At 36.9% G+C, this 25,798-nt stretch overlaps 1 protein-coding gene across 2 annotated transcripts in view; it reads left to right on the forward strand.

Moving 5' to 3' along the window:
• Nucleotides 1–25,798, forward strand: part of LRBA (LPS responsive beige-like anchor protein) — a 416,351-nt gene that overhangs the window by 313,368 nt on the left and 77,185 nt on the right. For both annotated transcript variants that reach the window (XM_074154664.1, XM_074154665.1), the window contains one exon: nucleotides 3,168–3,320. In XM_074154664.1, coding sequence (XP_074010765.1) covers nucleotides 3,168–3,320 — 153 coding nt within the window. The remainder of the gene's footprint in view (nucleotides 1–3,167; nucleotides 3,321–25,798) is intronic.

A 25,798-nucleotide genomic window follows, 5' to 3' on the forward strand; every position in this document is an offset into this window, starting at 1 on the left:
GAAAAACCTTTGTAGATGAAACTACAGTGTGGAACCCATGATTAATGATTTGAAAAATCAGAAGCCCAGATGAGTTCAAAACCATTTAACTGTAAGAAGCTGACAGAATATTTGTGGAAAGTCTGTATTTGCCCTGTGCTAATCTTCCAGTCCTTGTCACTGTCCGGGTGAGATGGTCCTTCAGTCTGGCCCCTTGTGGCTGGTCCTGTATCTCCATGTGGTATTTATGTGAAACCACAAGTAACTTCTTCCTCCCCCTCTCCAAAAACAAGCAAAAAGTGCATTAATTAATCTTTTTAATGTTCTCATGTGTCCAAAAAGTTCCGTTATTAATGGAGTTACACGCATGAGTCAGGATCTACTGTCTTAGTGTCAATCTGTGCATGTGATGTGAGTATTTTAAGGAAACGGGAGCCCCCACAAATAGAGTTGATAAGGATTATTAAGGACTGCAGATACCAAATACATGAAGAATATTTGTAAATTGGATAAAAATTAAATATTTTATTATCAGGTTTATTTGCTGGTTTTAGGAAAAAACTGTTGGCCTCTGGCTAATGTTTTCCTTTTCTCCTGTATAAAGCCCTTTAAAATTGGTGCTAAATACTACTCAGTTAGAATGGCCCCGTGTATCTGTTTGCACTCCCTTTTCCCAGGTGGAAATGCAAGCACGCCAGGTTATAAAGAAGCTCCTTTTGTAAAAATATGCCGTTGTGGTGACAGTGAAAAACTTTCTGAAAGCTCATTTCTGGAATAATGAAATAGCGTTTTATGAAAAGTTCCTAATAGTCAAACTAACAGAAGTTACTGATAATTTTTAAGTTTCCAGGCAGCATATTGTTTCTGTGTAATCTAATGAAAACAATGTGTGTTCTAGAAAGCCAAATGTTTTCTGATCTTGAAAGAAACTAATGAATAGCTGTACAGATATATATGAAAAAAACCCACCCCAAAACATCAGTAACATATGTAATGAGGTTATGTTTTAAGTATTCAGAATCATGGTATGGTTTCATATTTGCGGTGCGTGCTTCTATCGAATTAATAGTCCAGTGTCTCAGCTTTTTCTTTGTTAGTATTTGTCTGTGATGATAAAAACCACGGAAACTTCAGTGTTAGAGTACTTTCTTTTTTACAAACGTTTATCCTTGCTAAATTCTTGTTCTTTCACTTATCCAATTAAATAGTTTCAAATCTCTTTTTACCAAGTACTTGTCAAGCACTTGGTACAGAAGCATGTTTTTACCCTGCCTAGTTAATTAAGGTGACTGTAAACAAAAAGATGTACAATTCAAAGCCAAGCAGTGTTTCACACAAGGATGGAGGTGATAATAGCTTAATTCCTGCTTGATCTTTCCTGTCTTTGCCCTGGCTACTTCGGATTGACCTTGTCCACAATCTGATGACCTCCCTATTGCACTCAGCCATTTGGAAAGCTGCTCATGCCATAGCTGGCCCTGAGGGGCTATCTGGGAGACCACTGATCCATTGACCCATGTCAAGACTGGGTTTCAGATCTGATCTACTGAGCTTCTGACATAGCTCCGTTCTATACCCACTGTAGACAAAGCCAATGGGGCAGTCTGATTTTTTATTTTTTTTTTCTACTTCTTAAGTGGCATGCAGTTTGCATTGCTGTATGGAAGACCAATTTTACACCAGTCATTTGCTATGAAATACGCTTCCTGAAGCAATTACACGTATTGATCCTTTCTTTACAAAGGAAGTAAATTCTCTAATTTAGTGGCTCAATTTTTCTAAATCCATCAAATTGCCAGGTTTATTGGGTGTATTTAAGTCTCAACATCAAGTTCCACACACACAAAAAAAGCACCTTTAAAATATATTCAGGGCAGAAATATATATGTTATGTCTTAATAGGCTTTTTCTATTAAGTGTTATGCCAGGACTTTGCAGACATTTATAAAAGTGTGCAAATAAGGTTCTAATCACATTAACTTGTAATATGTTTATGTATATCCTAGTGCATATTTTTACAAAATAAACGACAGCTTATGAAGTTGCATGTCTGTTTGCAAAACAGGGAAACAATCCACTTATCCAGGAGAAAATCCTTATGTTTTTGAGCTTAATTTTGCTTCTTAGCACATTGAGTTCAATTCCACACTAGAATGTACCATTTTCTGCTTCAAAATTTTCTAAATAGCCACTAGTATTACTTTGTTTTTCTCTCATGAGACATGGAAATTACAATTCCTCTGCTGTATGTGCTTACATTTTGTCCTTGGCCATGTTTTGCGTAGCAAGCTGGGGCTGCAGAAACTTGTTCAGCACACTTTTAAAAAATGGTGATGATCCTGACAAGGAATTTAGTGTATACACAGACCTTGTAACCATGCAAAATTCCTTCCTTTTTTTTTTTTTTTTTTTTCTCTTTTGAGTATATGTGTCTGTGTGAAATTATGCATGATTATTCCCTGTAATTACAGACTGGACCCATAATTGAGTTAATGACCTTTCCATGAAAGAAAAATATTGACTTGATTCAGCTTTGACTGTGTGAGTTTTTTTCTGAACGTATGGTAGAACTCCAGGCATTTTAGAATTTAAAAAAAAAATTATTTCTGGACATTGAACAATCTTAGATAACAGCCTAAACGTTAAGACCCTTTATGTTAGAGAGAATAAGAATATAACCGCGTTTTACACCTGTGTAATTAATATGTATGGCACCACTTTCACCCAAACTATGGATTGCCATTTGTGCATTAGCACCTTAAAATGTGGATTGTATTAAAACATGAAAAAAGCCGTTTTCCCCATCTTCTTAACATCCTTGGTTGTCTGTTGCTTTCCACTAAATATTATTTGTACGATGTGATGTTCATTCCTTTAGTTTTATATGTTTCTCTGTGCATAATATCCAATCAAAGCCAATGTTCTGATTTTTTTTTTTGTTTTATAGCCTGTTGTGTCTTAGTTCTTTGTCATGTTAAAAGTACGATAATGACTTATCATATCTAAAGGTTTAAATTTTAGAAAATATGAAAGGGAATTTCTCTCTTTTGGGGGGGAGGGCGATGTCTGTGGGAAGATTTTGTGTATTCTCTTTGCCTAATGCCATTCTAATAATTATTTTTTTAATATGACAAAGTGCATCCTCTGACATAATTTATAACATGGCATTGTTTTTCATTTATCTACAGGAATTGATTCCTGAATTCTATTACCTCCCAGAGATATTTGTCAACAGCAACAATTACAATCTGGGAGTGATGGATGATGGAACAGTTGTGTCTGATGTTGAACTTCCACCGTGGGCCAAAACCCCAGAAGAATTTGTTCGCATAAACAGACTGGTAAGATGGCTATCTTCTGTTGTCTGTCAAGTAACATTTGTCTTGCAAGATTCTTCTGAAATAGTTTGGGTCTTTGCTTGCAATATATGGCTGTTTATAATTTATGTAGGACTACGGCTGAAATAATCTGAAGAAATGTTAGATTTACAAGTTTAGGAAGAAAAAAGGCATATAGTATTACTCATTCTTCAGAATAGCTCAGAAAAGTTTGAGTGTGGTCCATAGACGCAGGAGATCTTGTCCCATTTGTATGTCAGCTCCTGTGGTTCTAAAGAGCTAATAATCATCACGTTACAGAAGACTTGAAAGAGGTTGTTTAATTTTAGAAATATTTGTCACTTTAATGTAATTTCAAGGGGGGTTAATTTTAGTATCCATTTAACTCCAAAGATCAGTGAATGCCTTGGGAAAGAAGGTTGCATTTTAAATCTTCTGCCACCTCTTCCATTTCTTCCATTGTGTTGATGTTTTTCAGAGCGGTTTTTACAAGAAAATAAAACTAATTTCTCCTTTGCCTGCTTCATTCCCCAAACCTGTATTACTCTTCTCTTTCCTGTTTTGGAAAACCCTGTTGTTAGCACTGCCTGTCTTCACTGTGCCCCCCGGGCAGTGTAATGAATTACAGAATAGCTGTTACAGCATCATGGCTGGTGTTTCAGCACATTCTCAAAGCTATTACATTAGGCTTTTCTCAAAACGAAAGGATTCTGCATCAGTGGTGCTCTAAAATAAAAGGATTAAGATTTTTTTTTTTTTTAATGAATCTTGAAAAATGAGGCTGCCGTTTTCATGTGGCAGTCAGCTAACTGCGAAATACTGAATTAAGGCATGGAAATTCTCAAAAACTTTTCAGATACCAGTCTTAACACTTCATAATGTCCTGATATTCCTTAGTTAGAAAATGGGAATTGAAAAAGTTCTGTTGTTGGCAGAACATCAGGCCTCATATTCATAAAATTTCAGAACCGTCACATGAGAAGAAACCTGTGATTTATAAGTTATCAGAATGCTTTACACTGCGCTTCTACTGGTGACATGATACCGTGGTCTTCAGAAAAGTCATTTGGCCTAGATTTCTGCAGGCAGTCGTAGGGTGCACCATAATAATCACAAATCACGTTAGGTGAATTTAGTGTTTGGCTTCATATAGAAGTACGTGCAAATTTTATTTAAAGGAGGTATGAAAAACACTAACATTTAGCAGGACTACTTGGCAAACCCTATTCAAACGCAACTTTTGATCTTACAGTTGTGCTGATAGGTAATAGGTTAGGGAGGTAGCCTGACACCTTCTTGAGCTTGGCATGTGTTAGTGATTCAGGATAACCTGAGAAATGAAAAGCTGTGTTCTTAAGCAGACTTGTCAAAGGCTGCCTGTGACCTTGATCTCTCACAACTGTGGTATTTTAGCTTTTGCATAAAATATAGTTCTCATTCTATTAATTACAGATCTGGCTTTCCCCACTGTGAAGTTATTCTCCATCTCCTCTTCTAAGAGTTTAGCTCTTCGTTTTCTTTTCCTCATTTCTAGCCTTGGTACCAGGTTTTTCTCACCCTCACCTCTCCATACGCTCCGACCTACCCTTCCCTCATCTTTCCATCATTTCCCAAACCTTTACCTGCTAGTGCCTGCCTTTCTTGCAGCTCTCTCTGATATCTCTCACTTGTGCTATATTCCCAGGATGAAGTGCTTCATCAGCAGGAAGCAGCTGCTTTTTGATTATTGCTGTTAAACTCTTGGGCACAAAATGTAAAATGCCTTTAAAGTCTTCTCTAAGAGAATAATGATCTCATTCCATATTCCAAATGTATTTTTTTTTCTTTTTTTTTGTACCATCTACAGCAAGCGCATCTTTATTTTGTTAAATCTTGGGAAAAAAAGCTGTTCAGAACACTCTAGAATGAGGGACGTGCTTGTTCCATATCCAAAACTTTAATTTCAAGAAAAAGTAATATGAAAACAGCAGTATATTAACTTCTGTATATTTGAATGATTAAAATGGCTTTGTTATTTCCTGAATTTCACTCAGCATTTCACATGAAACTGAAATATCATACTTATTCTCTAAATATAAGTAATGTTTCCTTCTCGTATACTTTTTTCCCCCGAGTGAATTCATTAGTGATTGTGAGTTTTGAAGGTATTTTAATCAAAAAGACTTTGCTAGTAATCTGCTTTGCTTCATAACGTCTGCTGTGAGAGTAGGTCTTGCAGTACCGCTTGTCAAATGGTGTATTGAGAGAAAGTGCAAAAGTTGCCATAAATTAGAGTTTTTCAAGACAAAGAACTTTTACAGGAACATGCAATTTTCAAGTATTGCACAACTGGAAAGAACAGAATTTTTTTTTCTAAGGCTGAAGTTAATTATGAAAATAAGTAATAATTTACCAAGTGATGGTATATTAAAGTGTCTCAGATGTCATCCCTTTTGGTGACTTTGTACGTCCCTGATACTGTTGCTATAATTCTGTTATCGAGTTTTGGTCAGTCTGGCAACGTTAAATTTAAACCTCGGGGCCAGTGAATTGAATTAACTGCTTCTGTGTGACATAGTTAACCTTATCATGGTGATGGTGGCCCTGTTGGTGCTGGTGTGGGTGATGCCCTCTGTAATCTGCTGTTTCTGCAGTGGAATAAAACTGAGAAAATTATATGCAAATATTAGATTGCTTTTTCTTGTTAATACTTAGTGGATTGGATACCATCAGCATCATTTTATTTTTAAGTAGAATGGGTGTGTTTAGGAAGAATGCTTAAAGCTCAGCTCCTCACAAATACTGTCAAAAAAAAGCTTGCCACAATGTGGCATGGAATGATTCATTCAGTGAATATTTCCTTACTGCTTCCTGGTTCAGACAAAACAGTGATTATAGTATTTTAAGTGCTCGTTTTGTAAGCTATCACACATAGGTATTTTTTTTCTTTGTATTTCAGTTTACCTCTTTAAGTCCACAGATCTTATACAATGATTGGAGCTCATGAAATGCATACTACTTTGATCTGTGACCTTTTTGTGGTGCTAATCGGGTTCCTGATATCATTATACCTTGCTCATTAATCATATTTCTTGCGGCCCGTCAGCCAGCCAGACAGCCCAAGCCCCTGTTTGCAGCCTCGTGTTGGCAGGTTTCTGCTTTTCCAGATTATTACAGTGTGATACTTTGGCTTCTCATAACCAGACCCACATCAAGCTGTGTGCTACAATTAAAGTCAGATGGTCCTCAGGTTGAAGGGGGATATACTGTTGCAGCTGTCTGTCTTTCTGGAACAGACCGACACGGGGAACAGATGATATGTAGGACAGTGCATAATAACAGCTTGTACAGTACTGGGTCAATAGCAGGGGTTCAGAACATTAATTGACAGGCTGATAGCTGATGTAAAAGTGATTCTCCACCTATTTTTGGTTCTATAAAGCGTGTATTTTAATTGAAATAGATCGTGGCGTGTCCTCTGCGTTTGCTCTGAGAGAAAAAGCAGAACGGAGTATAATTAAAACTGGGTTTTGATTGATGGAATGTCATGATGAGCTAAATGATAGCATCAGGATGTCATTCTAAGCAATACAAGGAAGTGTAAAATGCATGTATTTGCTTTTGCATATAGTTGGTACTTTGTATTAGTTTGTGATAACACAATATTTTATAACCACAAATCAGTGGGGGGAGCAGGATATTCTTCTGTGAGGCAGTCTGTAGTTTGGTGGAAAAGTGACTGGGTTTTTACCATTCTGAAACCTTATCATATACCCCTAAAGCTCTGTATTGTATTTAGTACCATAGAATAACCACTAAGATATCTGAAAGTATTTTTCAGTTTACACAGATGCAGTTCACAATAATTTTATTATTGTGTAATTCCGTCATTTTATATATATGTGTGTAATAAGAATTGTATTATTAGCTTAATAACAGTAAAAACCCCACAGACTTTTAAAAGAGATAAAATTGTAATTCCTCCCCCCAACAAAACAGAAAAATCCCAAATGCTACATACTATTGTACACTTACTTTATTATTTCAAAGTCGTGATATCTTTAGGGCATTAGTATCTGAGCAAAGGGGGGATTGCTCACTTGATCTGATATCTAATAAAAAGAAAACACCCAACAATTTTTTGCTTCTCCCATGCTTCTGAGAGACCTGTAGGGAAAAGAAATGGGAAGTAAACTAGGAAAGGAGGAGTATAAAGAGAGAGATGTTCAGATGTTGTTTGGATACAGAAACCTTAAAGGCTATAGGAGTAGTTGTCAGACACCCAAATAGACATACCCTTTTAAACTTAGATTTTTCTGGGGTCTTTTGTTGGCTTCAGCATCTTAGTTATGTTAGCTCCTCTCCTTTAGAATAGCTTTCTGTTTCAGAAATTTAAATTCACTTGTTGAAGTTTGTGATAGTTACGCCATTAAAGCTGATAGAAGTTTTAAATACTCTTCTTATCACGCATGACGAAATAAACATTCACAAAGACCAGGTGAAACCCAGAGAAAGGTCCCATACTCCCCACTGATAGTTAGGAATAACTAACAATCCCAGTAAGGCAGTTCTGTTTGTTCTAAGTAGTAAAGCAGTCCATTTCGTCCTGTCACTGACGGTTGGATGTCTGAATAGGCAGGAATTAATTTAAAACTATTAATCAGCTTGTATTAACTAAATTTCACACAGCTCTGATGAGCCTCAGCTTTTTGAGAATTAGATTGCTTCAGTGGTAATAAAGTTGTTGAGGTCTATCAAGACAGCTTTCCACAATATATCTCAATTTAAGTATTTTAGAGCTTTATTGCAGTTAGTCTTTTCATGATTAGTGGTTTATCCACTTGATTCAAATGCAAGACAAATTAGAAAAGTGATTAGATTACTGTGCTGGATTGAAAGTTTTGAAATCCAATTTTCAAATAATTTAAAATGTAGTGATTGGAAGCTGGAATGCTTTCTGAAACAAGTGAAATACTTAAATACATGAAGGTACTATACACAAAATTTATCCTGGCATGATAAATAAAATGGAGAGGAAGGGTGGGCCAGCCATTCACGCTAATACAAATTTTAGTGGAGCAAAATGAGTCAGTATTAAGAACCACTGGCTAATAAGAAAGATCTGCAGTGAGAATTAGAGGATCATTATTGGTCGATATGGTGCATTACTTTTTAGCACAGGCTACTCCACCTTACACCAGAAAACACTGAAAAAGCAATGTTCCCTGCCAACTAACACACCAATAACAGTCAGAGCTGCAGTTCTGGTGAAAGTGAATGGATGAAAAAAACCAATAGTTGGTTTCAAGAACATTATTTCAATCTATGAAAACTATTGCTAATAGTCAAATAAAGATATTGAACCCGCAGTTAAGGCAGTGCCTGTAACTTGGAATGTGCTGGACTTTTGTATTATCTTGAGAAAATCTCTCCATGGTGTTTTTCCTGGTTCCACAGCTGTGTATTTACAAAGGTGTCACAGCAAGTGCTCTAGCAAATCATGTGGGTATGAACTGTATGAATTAAGGCTCACAAGTGCAGATTACTAGTAATAGATTGCTAGATTATTAGTTCCTACATTGCTGATAGTAACTTGCTTGTTAAATATGTGATAAACAATAGAGAGCAGGAAAAAAGGGTAAAATGCAAACCAAGTTAACGAGCAACATCAGAATTGGTATCTGTGCAGCACCTACTTGGAAATTCTAGTTTAAGCAGTATTGGATGTAGTCTTAAGAAGCTAGAATGCAGATTGGTATGTATCTGTGTATGATGAAGATGCTGCTGGCAACCTAGGCTCATCTGAAATGTTTAAAGTATTTGAGTGTAGAATAGAGGAGAAAGAAAATCATAGCTCTGTGAACTCTTCACTCAAGTCGGGCTCTTCTGGATGGTTCTGTTGGCATGCTACATATCTGTTCATCTAGAAGAGAAGTGATGGATCATGGTGAAAAAGGGGAAGAGTTTTTATACCAGCTCTTTCAAACTCTTTACTTCGTCAAATATATATGTGATTGAAGTGTTACTTCCATTTGCATTTCTGATGTTTGGTGATTTCGTGTGGCTTTCCTTTGTAAATTATAATCTATACACAATATAAGATTTATACAATACGCTCTGAAAGGAGGATATCTATTAACTCTACAAGCATTTAAATTTTTAGAAAAAATCACTTTCATAAATCTATAATAGAAAAAGTATGTTGGAAAGTAATCTGTAACTACTTTTCCTGGCAAATACATGTATTTCTGTGCCACATGTCTGTGTAATGCATTTAAAATAGTTTAAACGTAACGATGGACAATGCATCTTAAAACACTGTGCTGCATTCATTTTACATTGCTTTCAAGCTGTGATTATGGAAAAAGGTTTATGCAGGAGCTAAGGTTCCTTGCATCAGGAAAAATAAACAATTCCATTCATAGAAGTCTCAGAAACTTAACAGTCTAATCCAGAAAGTTGTCAGGGATATTATTCTTCAGCAAAGTTGGGTGTGAAAAGGCCAGCCTGCTGGCATATTTGACTTCGTGTATTTAAAAGTTTTATATTGTTTAACACATAATTTTTATCCTCATCTATGAAAAGAAGGCAGTCCTGGGAAGCCCAGTGGCTGCGCGATATAGATACTTAACAGGCGGAGGAGCACGGCAAGTCTGTTAGAGTTGAAGAACTGTAGGGTAGTGTGTGAATTTAAGCAGCAGCATTCCTTCTTTCCTCAAAACGTGCTTCCATGACTGCAGTGTGCAGTTCTACTGAATGTCTGGTTTTCCCTTTTAATTTTCCGTGTAGAATCCCAACATTGGTTCAAATTTGTTTGTTTTGTACCTGAGCTAAGTGGTGTATTGGTATAATTGTGTTACTGTACCACCTACACTGATTTCCTACCAATTCAGCCACGTGTATAAAAAATTTCATCATCTGTGTTTGTCCCTGCAGTATTTTTTGCACTGTTAGAATTACTGCCCAAAAGTTAGATCCTCCATTGTCTTTCACACAGAAATACTTGTGTGTAGGCTAGAGTCAAGAAATACTGGATTATTGTAAACAGTCTTTTGATTTAATTATATCATATACAGGTCTGATTATTAGCATAGAAAGGGAGGAAAATCAGACTTTCATTACATATTTTTAAGCACCTTAGTCAGATCTCTTATGAAGGTCAATCTGGAATAATATTAGTAATGCCACTTAGGTGAAATCAGTGCAAGTGAGAACCTCATCTGTGGGTATTCTAGAGGGAAAATAAAAGGATCGTTCAATATAGGACGTTTTTGAAAAGTAGAGAAGAAATACTTCTAAAGGAATGTGATATAAGGCCTATTAGAAAAGATTCTGAAAATCTGTGAATAAACAAAAGTAGACTAATTTTTCTGTGTGTACAATTGACTCTGTATGTATAAGAATAACTTGTTTTCATTGAAGTGCCATCTCAGAAATATAGCCACAAAATCATGTTTATTTAAATCCAATTCTGTTGGAATATTGGTTTTACTAATTTTTTAGGTAAGAATTTTTATTGATTTAATATTTAAAGGAGACTACTATACAAAGAAAGTCAAATATATTCAATAATATGGGGGAGGTAATGGAAAGTGAACTTGAATAACGTTATTGAATAAGACTTGGCTTAAGAATGCTGAAGGCATTCATTTTTCATTTTGTAACACATCAAAATTTGCTAATATTGGAAGATGAGGTTTGTATAATATATATCATAGAATACCTTGGAGAGGTACATTTGTAGGACAAAGTTAGGACAAAATTTGATGATATAAAGAAATAAAATAAATAAAAAATATTAAAACATGGAGGAGAATGATACGCAGTTGAGAAAGATTATAAAAAGCCAAATGATAGCACAGTTTAAGCATATACAGTTTAAAAAAAATAAAAAACCCCTAAGGTGGATAAATTTGCTTTTATCCAAAAAAGTTGATTGGAAGCAATCTAGACAATTAAATTTGCTTCCAGCTCTTTTGTTGTTTCGTGTTGTAGAACTGATGTTTGAAGGCGAGTCCATGGAGGACATTAAAGTTATTACTGTGTGAAATGAAGTGGGAAACAATTGTGCTGGAGCCATTGCCCCATTTAACAGGTGTTCGCTAAATCTGTCTGTCTTCTGTGTGTCTGTTCTCCGAAAGCTGTGCCTGGGCACTCCCTATAAATGGGTGTTCTAAGGGATACTGTTGAAAATATATTAAAAATTTTGATTAACATGGAAAAATTGCATCACAAGCTCAGTAGAGGTGAGGGACAAAAAAAAGTTTGAAAGTGATGGCAGTTTCTTACTTGATTTACTGAGAATTACGGTCTGTGATTGGAAGCTGCTTTGCAAAGAAATACTGCAACTTGTTTCTCCTGTAAGGTGAAGTAATGCTGGTCAGGACTTCCACACAACAGAATGCACTGGTGAGAGACATGGTAGGATACGGTGGTGTTGGATTTGTTTCAATGTTGTCTAACCTTTATTTATCCATCGTATGTGAAAATAACGCTGCTAAATTTGAATTTGATGGGTAGCTTTTTCTGAATAAAGTATTTGTAATATAGTCAGAATGCAGAGAAGTTTCCATCCTCAGTGTTGGAAAAGAAAGTGAGATTCTGATAACATTTGCACACGTGGAGCTGTGGAGAAATAAACTGAGAATTTGTGGTCTTCAGCTGAAGTAGGGGAGGGGTTGAGAAAGCATGGCCATCTGTGCCCTACATGGAAGGATACAAAAAAAAGTCAGCTGAGGTTTGCTTTCAGTGCTTTTCCCTGGCAAGGCTCCACTTTTTGAAAGCTGGGATGAGGAACAGTAACGTCGCTGAAACCATCTGGGGTACAGAGAAAGCTCATGACAATGGTACGGAGGTAGGGAAAACTCTCATATGAGGAAAGAATCTCCTCTTCCTAGAAAGAAGAATAAGAAAGAGCATAGTAGAAGCATACAGTATAATGACTAGTACTAAGAGGATGCACAGTAAATGGCATTCTCTATTTCATAACATAATGAGGATGTAAAGGTTGTTCATGAAATGAAAAACTAAAATTTGTTACAAGGTAATATTTTTCAAAGAGTGTGTAATTAGACTCAGGAACATTAAGAGTAACAACAGGAACCAGAAAGGGACTGTGGGCCTTTATACAAATAAAAAGATGTCTAGTTTGTTAGGCAGTACAAAACACGTAATATGAAATACAAGGTCTTACATTCAGTTTTAAGACAAGCTCTGGAGGAATATGAGAGTTTCATGAGAGAAAGAGTACCCTACCTCTTCTTGCTCTAATAAGTAGAAGTATCTTTTTCTTGACCATATCAGATTAACAGTGCTTTAGTCCTGCTTTAGTCTGCTGGCTTTATGGAAAGGAAAATCTGAAGACGTAGTTCCAAAATATAGGGCACTTGCAGGGATGTAGCTAAGGTAAGTCCCCCATCTCTTCTTCCTATCCCTCACCGCATTCCCCCATCTGTGTCTTTGTTCAGGTGGCAAATGCTTGTCAGGCTGTACTTTAAACTGGATCACTGAAATGGTATGAAAAAGCCTTGTTTCTAACGCAGGGTATTATTTCAGCAACGCGATTTACAGTATCGCTCCACCGGTGGTGGCACTGGCACAAATAACAGCATAGTTAGCAGCAGTGCAGTGCGAGTGCAAACATTTCCGAGTGGAAACTTCTGGTTTTCTCTGTCAGAGCTGGAATCTCATTAAACTGCAGCCAGCAGTGCAGACTTGTAGAGCTAGACAAGCTCTAGTTAGCTGTGCTTCTGATGTTGGTTTGACTGTAGCAGCCCAACGCTCTGCAGGGAGTCTCGTGCTGCCGCTGGAGGAAGGGTAGTGTCAGGCTTGGGAGGATTATGCGCCTTTTGCAAAAGCAGTGGGTGGAAACCGATGGGAAAGGTTGCTGCACCCCAGCCCATCTGCTCAGCATCAACCTCCTGCTAGATGTTCCCTCACATCTGCCAGTTGTTACCCTTTAATTGGAAGTTCAGGTGTAGCCCTTTTGGTTTAAGGAGAGGCCAAACTATAGCCCATCAGTCAATTAGGAGAATGTATTTAGCAAAACAAATGCAGGCTTTTGATGATCAAGGTCATGCTCACCCGAGCAATAAATGTACTGGGCAGTCGGTTCCTTTGGCTAGATGGTTGGTCCACCCTTAAATAGTCAAGGACTGTGAATTCCTTTTCCAGTTTCTCTTTTTGAAGCAATTCAAGCAAACCCAAATATCTTGGGTTGTAATTTTTACTCTCAATCTTTATTAGTTAAAAGCATGTACAGCTGCAAGGTATCCCTTTAAGTACTTACTGGCCTATTTATTGAACTGCATTAGTAAAATTTGTGAGGTATATAGTCAACTACAGAACCAAATCCAATAAAAGACCAGTTTTAATTTCCTTATTTCATTCTCTACTAGCTACAAATACCGTATAATCTGCAATTTAAACCAATATAATTGTTCTGCTTTTGAAAGATGCAAGTTCCCTCTGAAGTAGAGGACAGTTAGTAAAAACACCAGAGCTAGGATTTCTCATGCTTGTGCTCACCTGACCCTTTCCAGGTCAGTTTAACTAGTTTAAAAATGTTTTAGCTGTCTAGTTCGGCTCAGTTTGACTGAAATACATTAGGGAGTCCTCATTTGCTTGTGTCTGTAGCAGGTCTGAGACTTAGTAGGTTTTTGCTTTACCCAGCAACAGAGGGGCAGGTATATCTTCCATTAATGTAGCTGCTTTATAGAAGGATATTACATGGTATCTCTACAGAAACGTAAGGCTTAAGTGACTCAAAGAAGGCTCTAGAACCAAGCTAGCCTGGCTTGTTTCTTTTTGGAAGTAATTTTCTTCATCTTAAATACTAAAGTTTCAAAATGAATCTCCAATATATTAATTATATGAAATCTATCTATCCCTCTGCGTTATTTTTTTTTTCATTCTGAAGTTTTATTTCCTCTTCGGATTTTATTTAGGTAGACCAGTATTGTTAATAAAAAGCAACAGCTTGTTAAGCAAGATTAAAGATATTAATAATAGCAAAAATATAATCGACATTCAAATAGGTCATAAGCAGCCAACATTCTGCATAAAGTGACATAATACATACTCTCGTGAGGTTCTGTTTTCCCTTGTCCAAATGGGTAGGATTTCCCTAAGCCACAGTTTCAGAAGAAATTTTGGATCTGATCCAAGTTAGTTGTTAGTGAGAGTTGAACTGGGCTCATAAAAACATGAAAGGTTCAGCAGCATGCAAGTATTTTAGAGGAAGTTGATTAAAAATACTAGGAAACGCAAGTGGTTTTAGTTTTGCAATATGTAGAATGAAAGTAATGTTGGACATTTCATTTATAATGTTTTTCACTTTAATTAATAAAAAATACCTCATTCTCCATTGTTTAAAGGAAAAAAACCCAACAAAACGAGACCTGTGTAATTGTTTTGGGGATGTTGCAAACAGTATACTTAGAATGAAATAGTGCAAAGTATCCTGTTTCTAAAAATCTTGGAAAAAAAAATATTACAAGTGTATAGCAGAAGAGTCCTTAAGGGCAGTGAAGCCTCCTAATTGTTACTGACATTATCTCTTGCCATCTGCTTTCTGAGGCAGAATAAGAACTTCATAATGAGGATTAGGAATGGAAGATGGTGAGAGCATGCTCCAAGAGCTGCTGGCGCCTTCTCTGCTTTCGTAATAAATCACAGAATAACTTTTTAAATTATAGGTTTTAAATATGTTTTGTGTAAACTAATAGAAATATACTAAGAATTAAATTTTGGTGGATATTCTAATAGGGCTGTTTTATTTATAGTCAGTTAACTTATTAAACCTTTCTTTAAGATACTAAACCCACATGAGCTAGCCGTACTGCAGTGGACTTGATGTCTGCACTGTCAATATCCTCCCTTCAGACCGACGCAGGCACATCATGCAGGCACACCCTTGGGCTGTGTATACACCAGAATTAAGCTATGATTAAAATCCATTCCAAAGCTGCATACAAACATCGCTCACATCCAGAGCTTTTTAAAGCCTAGTTTTACTGCTGCTTTGGACAGATCTGAGCCGTTCTCAGATTTTTAGCAGATTGTGTTCCTTTCTGGCTTTACGTGCGTTTGTTGAACTCCGTCCCGGTTGCAGTTTGCCCTGCATGCATTAGTGGTTTAGAATTAGTTTAGAAGAGAGCAATGTTCAGATGAAGTCTTTTGGGTTTGGATGTTTCTGTCCCAAATGTAGTGAGGAGCTCCTATTTTGTTGCTGTAACCACGGGTGACCACTTAATGGAAAATTTTGGTTTGTGTTGAGATTCTTCCCACAGGACATGCCATCTAATCTGATTATGACCCATTTATAGACCCTTATACCCAAGGTGTAAGTAGTGAGCTGACTTGTGTTGTTTTAGCTACCACTTTGATTTTTGTGGTTATGTAGAAAACTGCCGTGAGCTGAGCTGTGTACTAGAAATGAGTAAATTCCTTGTACTCAGGGGTCAATTTTATTTCTGGCTAGATCAACGCAGTCACGTTAGCTCAATTTTATATCCGATACTATAGGTCCTGCTGATTTTTATTTGATTTATACAGTTTCCTGCTACAGCATATATAAACATTATCCTCATTTTGGTTGAGCTGGTGATGGGCAGGCGTGCTAGAGGATCAGATAAAACTGCCTGCCAAGCTGGGTCTCACTGCGGTCTGCCAGATGGCCATCTCTGTTACATGTCAGTTTTCTCACTTTCCTAACAAGAGTAAGTCCCAATGCAGGAGGAAGGTAAGGAATGTATTCCATTGGTATTCCTGGAAGTGAGCCATGGGGTTTCCTAGAGGTGGATACTTCTTTCTTAATCACACACCTTTGACTGAAAGATTCCCCTATTTTCTGCTCCTTTTATCATGAGGTTTATGATGTTATGAGAAGCAAGAGAATAAGTAGGGAAAAAAACCCAACTAAAGTAGTCTCCAGAATTCATGTTTGCCAGGGGCCAGTTCTGAACTGCAGTGAAATAGTACATATTGTGGTTTTCAAGTCCAAAGATGGCTCTCTGCAAAGAGGCTAGAGAAGCTGGTGGCACATGAATAGTGAAAGAGGAGCTTAGTGACAGAAAGCCGTGATACAGGCAGAGAGGTGGAGAATTTCACAAGAAACTCATTAGAAACTATGCTGAGGAATCAACAGAGTGGCCAGATCTGTTCAGTTCTTCTGGGGCTTTTTGTGTTACTGTCTGTAAGTACAAAAATGATAGGCATATGGGAGGGATTGATAAACGAAGACAGTTTTAACAGTTTTAAAGTCTCCCGTGATTACATGGAGATCCAAATTCAGGAACCTAAAATTAAATCTATTTTGTATCTTCCCAAAATGTTAGGTTCATATATTAGGTATGAAGTTTTGTAGTGAGATCTGGTGTCAGCTAGAAGATTAACACGACTCCTTTGGTCTCCACAGAAGACTCATTGCTGAAGTAAATTTTAAAATGTGCAATTTTTGTAAGAAATACGTCTGGGAAATATAAATGCTGCTATTAATTTTAACAAGTAAGTTTTGGACATAAAATGTGTCATGATGGCATAAAAACCTGGGATTTTATTTTCAGTAAAAACCTTTATGTAATTCTACCAACAGAATGACTGTTGCAGCCTCTTACATGTTCTACATGATGTGAAAACACTAGAAGTGATGAACATGTAGTCTTACATAGTTTAAAAACTAAAGCCACCCTGCCAAAATGTAGAACTAAATTTGTGGATTCCATGCAGTGTGTTTATACTAGTAACACCTTCTGAATGCATATACTACTAAGATGAATATAGCCTCTTTTTTCATTGTCCTTTAAAATTCTATTTTGGATTTGAAATGTTAAGATCTGTGAAATTATTTTTTTTCAGAAAACGGTTGTATTTCTGTAATACTTTGATATAAAATCATACTGGACTTCATTAACAGAAAAGGTGACTGAAAGACATGGCATTTTTAGTACGATGTTTCAGACCAGAATTGCCCCTTTCGCTTATCTGATCACTTCATGCATGTTAGCTTTCTATCTTTCAAGCAGTGGGGTGTAAGCAAATTTCAGGAATTTTTAATGTTCTTGGAGTAGGCCGTACATTTGTGACCCAAGGATTAGTAGATAGAGGGTAATACCTCTTAATTTGGGGTCATGAATGCTTAGCGGTCATGTGCTGACCTTACAGTCATTACATGTCTGAATTCACATCATTCAGTTTGCTTTGGTAGCTGAAGGGCCTTTCCACAAAGCCAGCAGTAGGAAGACATTAAGAAAGAGTATTTGGGTCGTGAATTCTCTCAGAACTATGATTCTACACCACCTACTGCTTTGTGTTTTTTAATGAGTTTAGAAATCGGGTGCAGATTGCATAGAAACACGTTCATACACTATGTCATACAACTAAAGTGGTCCTTTTTTCTCTCTTTGTAGTGTTTATGGAGTAAGTTCATGGACTTAAAGTACTTGAAAAACAAAAATGAGACTATACTTGTATCCTACGGATACATTTCCCTTTAGCTTATGCCTTAACACATAGCCTCTAACTAAATGATGACATGCTGTTATTTTTCTGCTGGCTGTATTCAGTCTACAAGATGACCAAGGCTCATGTAATAAGTTACTCTGTTTTTTTCACTCCATACTGTTACATTTATATAGCTTCAAATCCTATTTATTGCATACTGTTTGAACCCTATTCTAAAAACAGCATCCTGCATGGCCTTGTCTTTGATATTCATTCTGTAGTATCTGAATCGTCCACATTCATTAATAACTTTACCTTTACATGACCTTGATGTGATGAGGAAATTGTATTATTTCTGTTTTATAAATGCAGAGGGGGCTAAAGATGATGATCTATCATCCCTATTAATTATGGGTGTCTATTTTGAAGGTATCGGGAAGTGACATTTTTCAGCGTATTAAGCATTCGGTAAATTCTGAAAGAAAACACAAAATGTTGTTTTTAATTTGGGTCAGTTCTCATTTGCGTTGCCACTCAGGCCAACATAACCGGGTATGCAGAAGGAGCGGCTAGAAATAGTGTGACAGGGCAGAAACCGCCTGTGTCAGTATCACAGCTGACACCTTAGCAGCTCTTACCTTGGCCATGAAATATAGTGGAAATAATCATGGAACTAATTGAAGTTTGAGAAACATTTGTAGCAAATTACATACCCCCCAAAATATAGATTGACTAATAAGTACTTGTAAAAAGGTTGGTGTAGTTAACTTAGAATTAGATGACAGTCCTGTAGCAGAGATGAAATCCAGCTTTCTGGGAAAAGTTGAGTTCAGTGCAAAAGCCTTTTTCTCTTTTAAATGTCTTGAAAAATAATGCAACCACTCTCTGGCGAAAAGGAGACGTGAAACTCTTTTCTGTTGTTTTATGGGGTCCCAATGTGCAAAAGATTGAGGGGCTCTGATACAGCTTTTAGCAGTTTTTCCACAACGCAAATAAATAGATTCTGGATTTTCAATATTATTTATTTTTTGGTTACATGAGGATGCTGATTTGTTTATCTATGTCCAGTATGATTATTTCATGAAATGATAGGAAAAGGGAAGATTGCTAGGAAGGCCGATGTGCTAACAAAACGCCTTGCCAAAAGATGGACAAAGATACTATATTTCTGAGGATTTTAAAGTCATATTTTCTCTTAGATATGACATTTTCTGTGTCTTGTTCTTAAACTAAGGTGAACTACCCAATATACTCACCTTTTTTTCATAAAGGGTTACAAGAAAACATATGTAAATAGGGCTTGGTAGATTTTTTTCTTTTTTTCTTAGAGAATATGTGAGGTTGGGCTGTTTTGATGGAATACAGTGGGAAAGAATTGGTTACATGTTTTCAGAAATTTCAAGAGAGACCAGAAATTCCTTTCAGGTGAGAGCGGATGGTTGTTTGGTAGCAGTCTACATGAGGATTTTGTTTTTTCCAAGACAAATCTGGAATTTATCTCTCACGATAAGTAATATGCAACAGGGCCAAAGAGGGTACTCTGAGACGCTGTCAGTTATGTGTTTTCTTGGATGAAATCTGTTTTACTGTGTAGAAGTAGTCCGTGGGCTTTTATTAACAGCCACAAACACTGCCAGAAGAGAGGAATTGAAAAAAGATAATGAATCTGCCAGACCCTACCTACAAAGGTGAATGTTCCACCAGAAACCACATTACCTTGCAATTCCTGATCGTTTCAGACTTTCAGTTTTGTTGGGAAAACTCTTCACCTGCAGCAGTCGAGAGGTCAAAACTATTGTAAAAATTCCAAGGTCTATTTCTGTTGTGTAAGAAAAGATCTGTGGCAGTGACTTTCCAGCAGTTTGGTTTTTTTTTCTGGGACCCCATAAAATTTTCCATTTAAGGTAGGTTTTCCTGCATAGCAAATTTAAGCCAACTGACAGTAAGCCAAGACTTTCCTTAATTACCCTTTGTGGTCTCTTAGAAGTGGTCCATAGACCAAAGGCTTCTGCAAACCACAGGTTGAAAACCACTGATTTAAGGAAGTGGCAGTAGCTAATTGTTCATGTGCCATCGTTAACGTGAGCATCAATTCAGTCTTGTGATGAACTGGCTTTTTGCTGTGACTAGTGATTATGGTTTTGTTGTGGTATAATTGCTAGTCTAATAGAGGTAACTAAGGTAAACAACAGAAATAAGTAAATATCACAGAATTATTTCCTGCCTTTAATCCTGGTGAGATAGCAAATATATTAACAAATCCTAACAAACCTCCACATTTATTATGCCCCGAAGGAGGGGTATTGAGCTTTACTAATATGGGACAGATTGCATGCCAGATAAGCCCTCGTAAACATAACTTTCAGGTGATAGTTTGTTTTCACAGGATTATCCCATTAAAACTTGTGCAGGGTTTTTTGGGCACGTAAGGAGCTGTAGGAGCTTTTATTAACTGTCATAATTCTAAAGATTTTACTTGTTGATACTGCATGTGGACCTGTATGACATAGTTGCTTTGGTTGGTTGAAAAATAGTGCTGATTGTAAATTGTGAATAAGTCTGTGGTCTGCAAAAATAGCTATAATAAATTGTAAGGTGTGTGTTGTGCATGTTCATTTCCCAGACAATTTTGGAGTTTTTTTAGCCCAGAAGTGAGGCCTTTTCTGCCACCGAATAAAAATGACTTTATCAAATTGGAGAGGAATGTGTGGTTACATCTACATTTAATAGCTTTAGTCCTTTAGCAAATAAAAAATAATAATTAAAAAAAAAAAAAAGCAGAAGAGCAGGTAGATCTAAATGACCAGTAAGTGCATCCCTAACTTCAGGTTTTATACTCACAGACATGATGTGCTGGCAGCGCCTCCGGGCACAGGCTAAACGCTGATTTTTTGGGGGCATGTAAACCTGGATCTTGGAAGCCATCAGCGTGAAGGAGAGCGTTGTGCCACCCCACCCTGGTTAGGCAGTCACTGTCCCAGGCACTGAGCCGCTAGAGAGCTGTGTAAGAAGTGAACTCAGTTTGATTAGTATGGCACGAGAAAGAAATCATCTCACCGGTGAATATTTACGGCACTTTGTGTCGATGCTTGCCGTTACAGAAAGAATAAGTGGTTGGTATTCCTTCGGGTCCTAGGAGGAGTGCTGAGCACCCAGCCCCTTGGCGGCAGGTAGGGCCGTTTCCAGTGCTCCTCCAGACGATGCCGAGGATAATCAAAACAGCGGTGGCGTGTAATTTACTCAAAAGCATTTCATTATTTAGATGGCTGTGGAATGACCAAACCCAACTGGTATGCAGGTGGTGATCTGGTACTTTTGAAGCAGATGCAGTTTTATAATACAGGTTTCAGTTCATATACTGGAATGACTTAGAACAGCTATATTTTTTTTTCCTAGCAAGCTATAAATGAGTCCTTGGTTTGCAGTTGTATTCAATTATTTTAAACCTATTTACAATGTATTCTATTGTAAAGCTGTGACCTTTGATCTCCAGAATGGGTGCATGTCTTTTGTGGGAAGCAGGAAGTCTTGGGGCAAGTGACACTTGCAGCGCAGTTTATTTTACTTAGACTTTGATTCTCCCCCTCCCCCCTGTTTCTAGAACTGAAGACAAATTTCTGTTTCTATTGGATTATAAACAGGTTCTGGATAGCTTCAGCTGCTGCATAGTGCAGTGATATTTTAATTTGCTGGGTAGACATGTTTACTGTGTACTGTGTAGTTTATGAGTGTTACCATAAATGAGGTAATCTTGCATCTTGGTTTCCATGTGTGAAACATTACATGAGCTAATGCAGCTGCACCACTGCTTGCTGGATATTAGCAGACTTTATTTGGACATAAAGTTTATACTGAACTGCTTTAAATATTTGTGCTAAAGCTGGTAGTGCTGCTTTTTTAATGTGTTTTATATGACACTGACGGATGCCAAATTTCACAAAGCGATGTAAGAATGTCTAGTGGATTTCTGCTTTGTGCCCCATTGTTCTCAATAATGGAGATTCCAGAGTGAAATAAAATTAATGACAAGATTTTTAATTTATGTTCAGTTAGTGTTTCAGGGACTGGTTCATATTAAGTATACAGAGGCACAGTAGCTTCCTAGCGTACTGTAGCAGTCCTAAAAACATGCACGTTCTCTCCAAAATCTGGATTTGGAATTTGAAGTGACACATGTGGGTTGTGAGAATACAGAGAGAGAAAGTTGATTTCTGCTCAGCGTTTGAAGGAACATGTAAAAATCTTTCCATAGTTTAGCTTTACCTACCAATATCCTTGAATCGTCATGTTTCTTAAAAGTCTATGATTTTAGCATCTATGGTCATATTCTTTTCACTTAATTAAAAATACTGCACATTTTCAGTTTATGTAGCTTGTTAGGAAGGTGAAAGCTGTAATACATGGTAAGCTATAAAATATGTCAGTGCATTTTGTTAACTCTAGTATTAACACTTGCATGTTATTTCTTGGTTTGAACTTAATTTACATTCTTTTTTATAAGTCAGAATAAGGGACATATGTATAAAGTACATTTGAAAAGATGCTAAAATTATTTTGTATGATTAGGTATGTAAAATAAGTACTAAAGAAATGGCTATTTATATATATTTTATAAGCAACTTTAAAAGGTCTTCCTCCTGTTGAGTATGTGTTCTGAAGATCTCCAGCATTATCTGGTACTTTTCTCAAAATAGAATTGGAAATTATTGTTACAACTTCTTCTTTCTAAGATGACATCTGTTCCATTATGGAAGTTCATCTTTAAAGCACTTACTTGGAGAAAGTAACCAGTTGTTTAATGAGCAGCAGGATTGCTGAAACCTGGTTTCCCTACATACGTCTGTCCTTTGCTTCTTACCCTTCATCCCTTAGCAGTAGCTTCAGCTTGTCCCCAAAATTCTTTATGGCACTGCAACTGAAGAAGCACCACTGCTTTTGGTGACTGCTGATGGACTGGCCCATGTGTGTGTGCTGCCTCACCAGATACAATCCCATGGATATTAAGGATACGTACTGCCTGGCTTGCCCTTGGTGGGGGCATCTATTTACCCCTCTTGCCTGTGCCTGACCTTGGATTTTCTGAAAAGCTGTACGTACGGAATTATCTTTGAGATAACTTTTACCCATCTTTCACATCTGCTTGAAATGAGCCAGCGAGTTCCACGTTACTAAGAGAGGAACGGACAAACAGGTGAACGGACGAGGAACTTAGCACCTAAGGCTGATTTCCTTAGGGAACAGAATTACAAATCAAATCTGGATTCAGTATTTTAAGGCATTGTGGTCCCTACATAAACTGAACTCAGCACACAAGCTTTAAACCAACAGATCATTCTCAGGAATTTTACAACCTGATGTGTACCAAAACTTGAATCTTCCTTTGTGGAGGTTTTTTTTTTCTTTCTTACTTTTTTTTTTTACTTGTATGATAGATATTACAGATATTTTTGTTAGTGTGTAAACAATACTTTAGTATCTTAGAGCAATTTTGCTCATTACGTGTAGTAGTCATTATGATGTGGATCCCATCACATCATGTGGATGGGGAGTTATTTTGCGCAGGTGGAAAAAAATGACTGTACGGCATGGTTTTGATTTTGTTTTGCCGAAGTCCAAACTTAAGAATTTTCTAAACGTGAAGTCTTTGGGATTTAGGTATTAAAAAAGGAGAGGCTTGCTGTACGCGTGGAATTAATGAAGTCCTTTATAACAGAAACAAGTTTTTTGAATTCTAACTGTTGGTAATATTTGCATTTAATACCCCTGTGTGTGCTGAGATTAACGTAAGGCTTAATGTAAACTTAGTTGCTTGTTTTCATATTTTTATTAATTACGTGCTTTTTACTAGGTGTATTAAACAGTTTGTTTCCCTTGAGTGGTCCAGCAGCTGTAAGGCCTTTGAAAATGTTCGTTAGTATACGTCTCACTCAATATAATGTGAACCCCCCGCTGTTTTATGTAGCAGGATCTGTAGGTTATGTAGTGAAGTTAGTCTACAATCCCTTTTTACTTGGAGTTTCCAGTAAACTTTTTCTTTGAGGTTTTCCCATTTTTAATCTGCAATAAACCAGACTTTCTCACCTTAAATTTTGCCACAGTTTGTGTTTTTCCTTAAGCTGTTGCTCTTGAAATTTTTAGTTTGCAGTCTAAGCCTTTGTCATTTATTAGTTTCTAAAGCAGTTTTCCAATTCTGTGGATAAAAGGTTGAAAATGTGAACTCTGAAGCCTCAAATCTACCTAGACAAATAAAAATTACACCGTATCTTGAGATCCAGTAGTTTTTATAATGATTTTCAACTGTTAACTCTTGCGTAACTGGAAGGAATGAATTGTGGCGTTTAGGGGCTGGCAGTGTAGCCCCTCTCCTTCCTCCTCCTGGTTTCCTGGTGTGAACTTACCAAAGGCACAAAGGTCTCTGTTTTCCCTTCCTCCCTCTTCCCCGCTCCCGAGATGGCAGTTGTGGGTCAGGCAGGATTTGTGCCTGCCGGAGGATGCCATGTTCTGCTGGATTTACCTGGTTAGGCAGCCACCGTTGCGGTCTGTTCCTGGTAATTCTGAAGGTCCCTAGTCTGCCCCGTTTGAAGGCTTTTTGCTGCGTGCCTTTGTATTGTCCCCACAAGTTTTGTGCCTAAGCGTGATATTGTAATGTTATTATCTAGTGGCAATGGAATGACTGGAAAACAAACACTGAAACACAAGGCAGCTGATGAAGTCTCTGTCCATGACCGAGTCACAAGCTTTGAAGAACTCTCTTTTCTACAAGCCCCTTTATTTTTCCTTTTGCGCATAGGTACTGTGTGATACTGAATTCAGTGTGATACTGAATTTCTGACACACATCCTCTGCTCAGGACCAGTGAGATAATTGCAATACTTAAGAAAAAATTAACACAAATTGATTTTAAGAACCTTTTTATATTTCAGCATTTCTAGTCTTCCAATGTCCAGGAAAATATTTTATCAACATCTTAACTTCCAATTTTGTCAAATATGAAACCACACAATTTTAACTGTCATCATGTCTTGATTATCGTGATTTTTCCCACATACGCACTTCCATTTTTGCAGGTAAATTTTTTTATTATCTTCCTCTCTGTCTGTCTGTGTGTGTACACACTAAGCTGAACATTTTCTGTGAAAGTTTTTAGTATTGCCAATAATCATACACTTAAAATTTCATTTCAGCTCACAACAATAGGGCTTTTCATACGTAATTTGAAGGATAAATCGGTAATTATGCATTTAATTGGCTAATAAATCATAGCACATTTCCCTTGTTTCTGTAGCACTATGCTAAATCTTTATAATGTGGCCTGGTGTATTTTTGTAAAAAAGAAAACTAAATGGCTTGTTTAGTGTATGTCCAGTGCATGAGTGACATAAATATGTAAAGCCTTCTACAGTGTTTACTGTGTTATATGAGAAGTTCCTGTGATTACATGCCTAGGCGTTTTATGAATGTACATTTTAAAGGAGGTATTGAAGTTTTAGATTTTACACTGTATCACGTATATATTTAGTATGTAAATAACAAGAGGGGAGCTTGCTCGGGCTAAAATGAATTTACAAAAAACCATGCAATAGATCTTTTTGAAATACATGATTCTGGTTGTTCTAGTTTCAGTTCTCAGATTTTTATGATTAATTCTGTTAATTTTCAAAGTGGCTATTTAGTTCTGATTTATTATTTTTTTTTTTTAAAAAATTGGTGAACAGGGGATTTATTTAAATGCTTTAAAATTTGAGAAAGGTTTTAGGTAGCAGAATCTCTGGCTGTCGTTCCCATTAACCCTGTAGGTTACAATACTTCAGTATTTCCAGTTTTCGTTTCATTATGAGTTAGGGCGTAGGGTCATTTGATATTTGTTCTCATTTAGAGGTTGAAATTTTCCAAAAATATTTCATTAATAAAATAACATCAACATTGCCACAATTAAAAGATAAATACTTTTGTTAGTTACAAAAGAATGAAATATAGAAATAGACAAACGTTTTTCTAAGTCACTTCTTGCCCGTGGAAAGGCACTGGATATTTTATTGTTTGCCTGCATGTGAGGAAAC

Source organism: Numenius arquata, chromosome 10 (genome assembly GCF_964106895.1).
Source record: "Numenius arquata chromosome 10, bNumArq3.hap1.1, whole genome shotgun sequence".
Lineage (NCBI taxonomy): Eukaryota > Metazoa > Chordata > Aves > Charadriiformes > Scolopacidae > Numenius > Numenius arquata.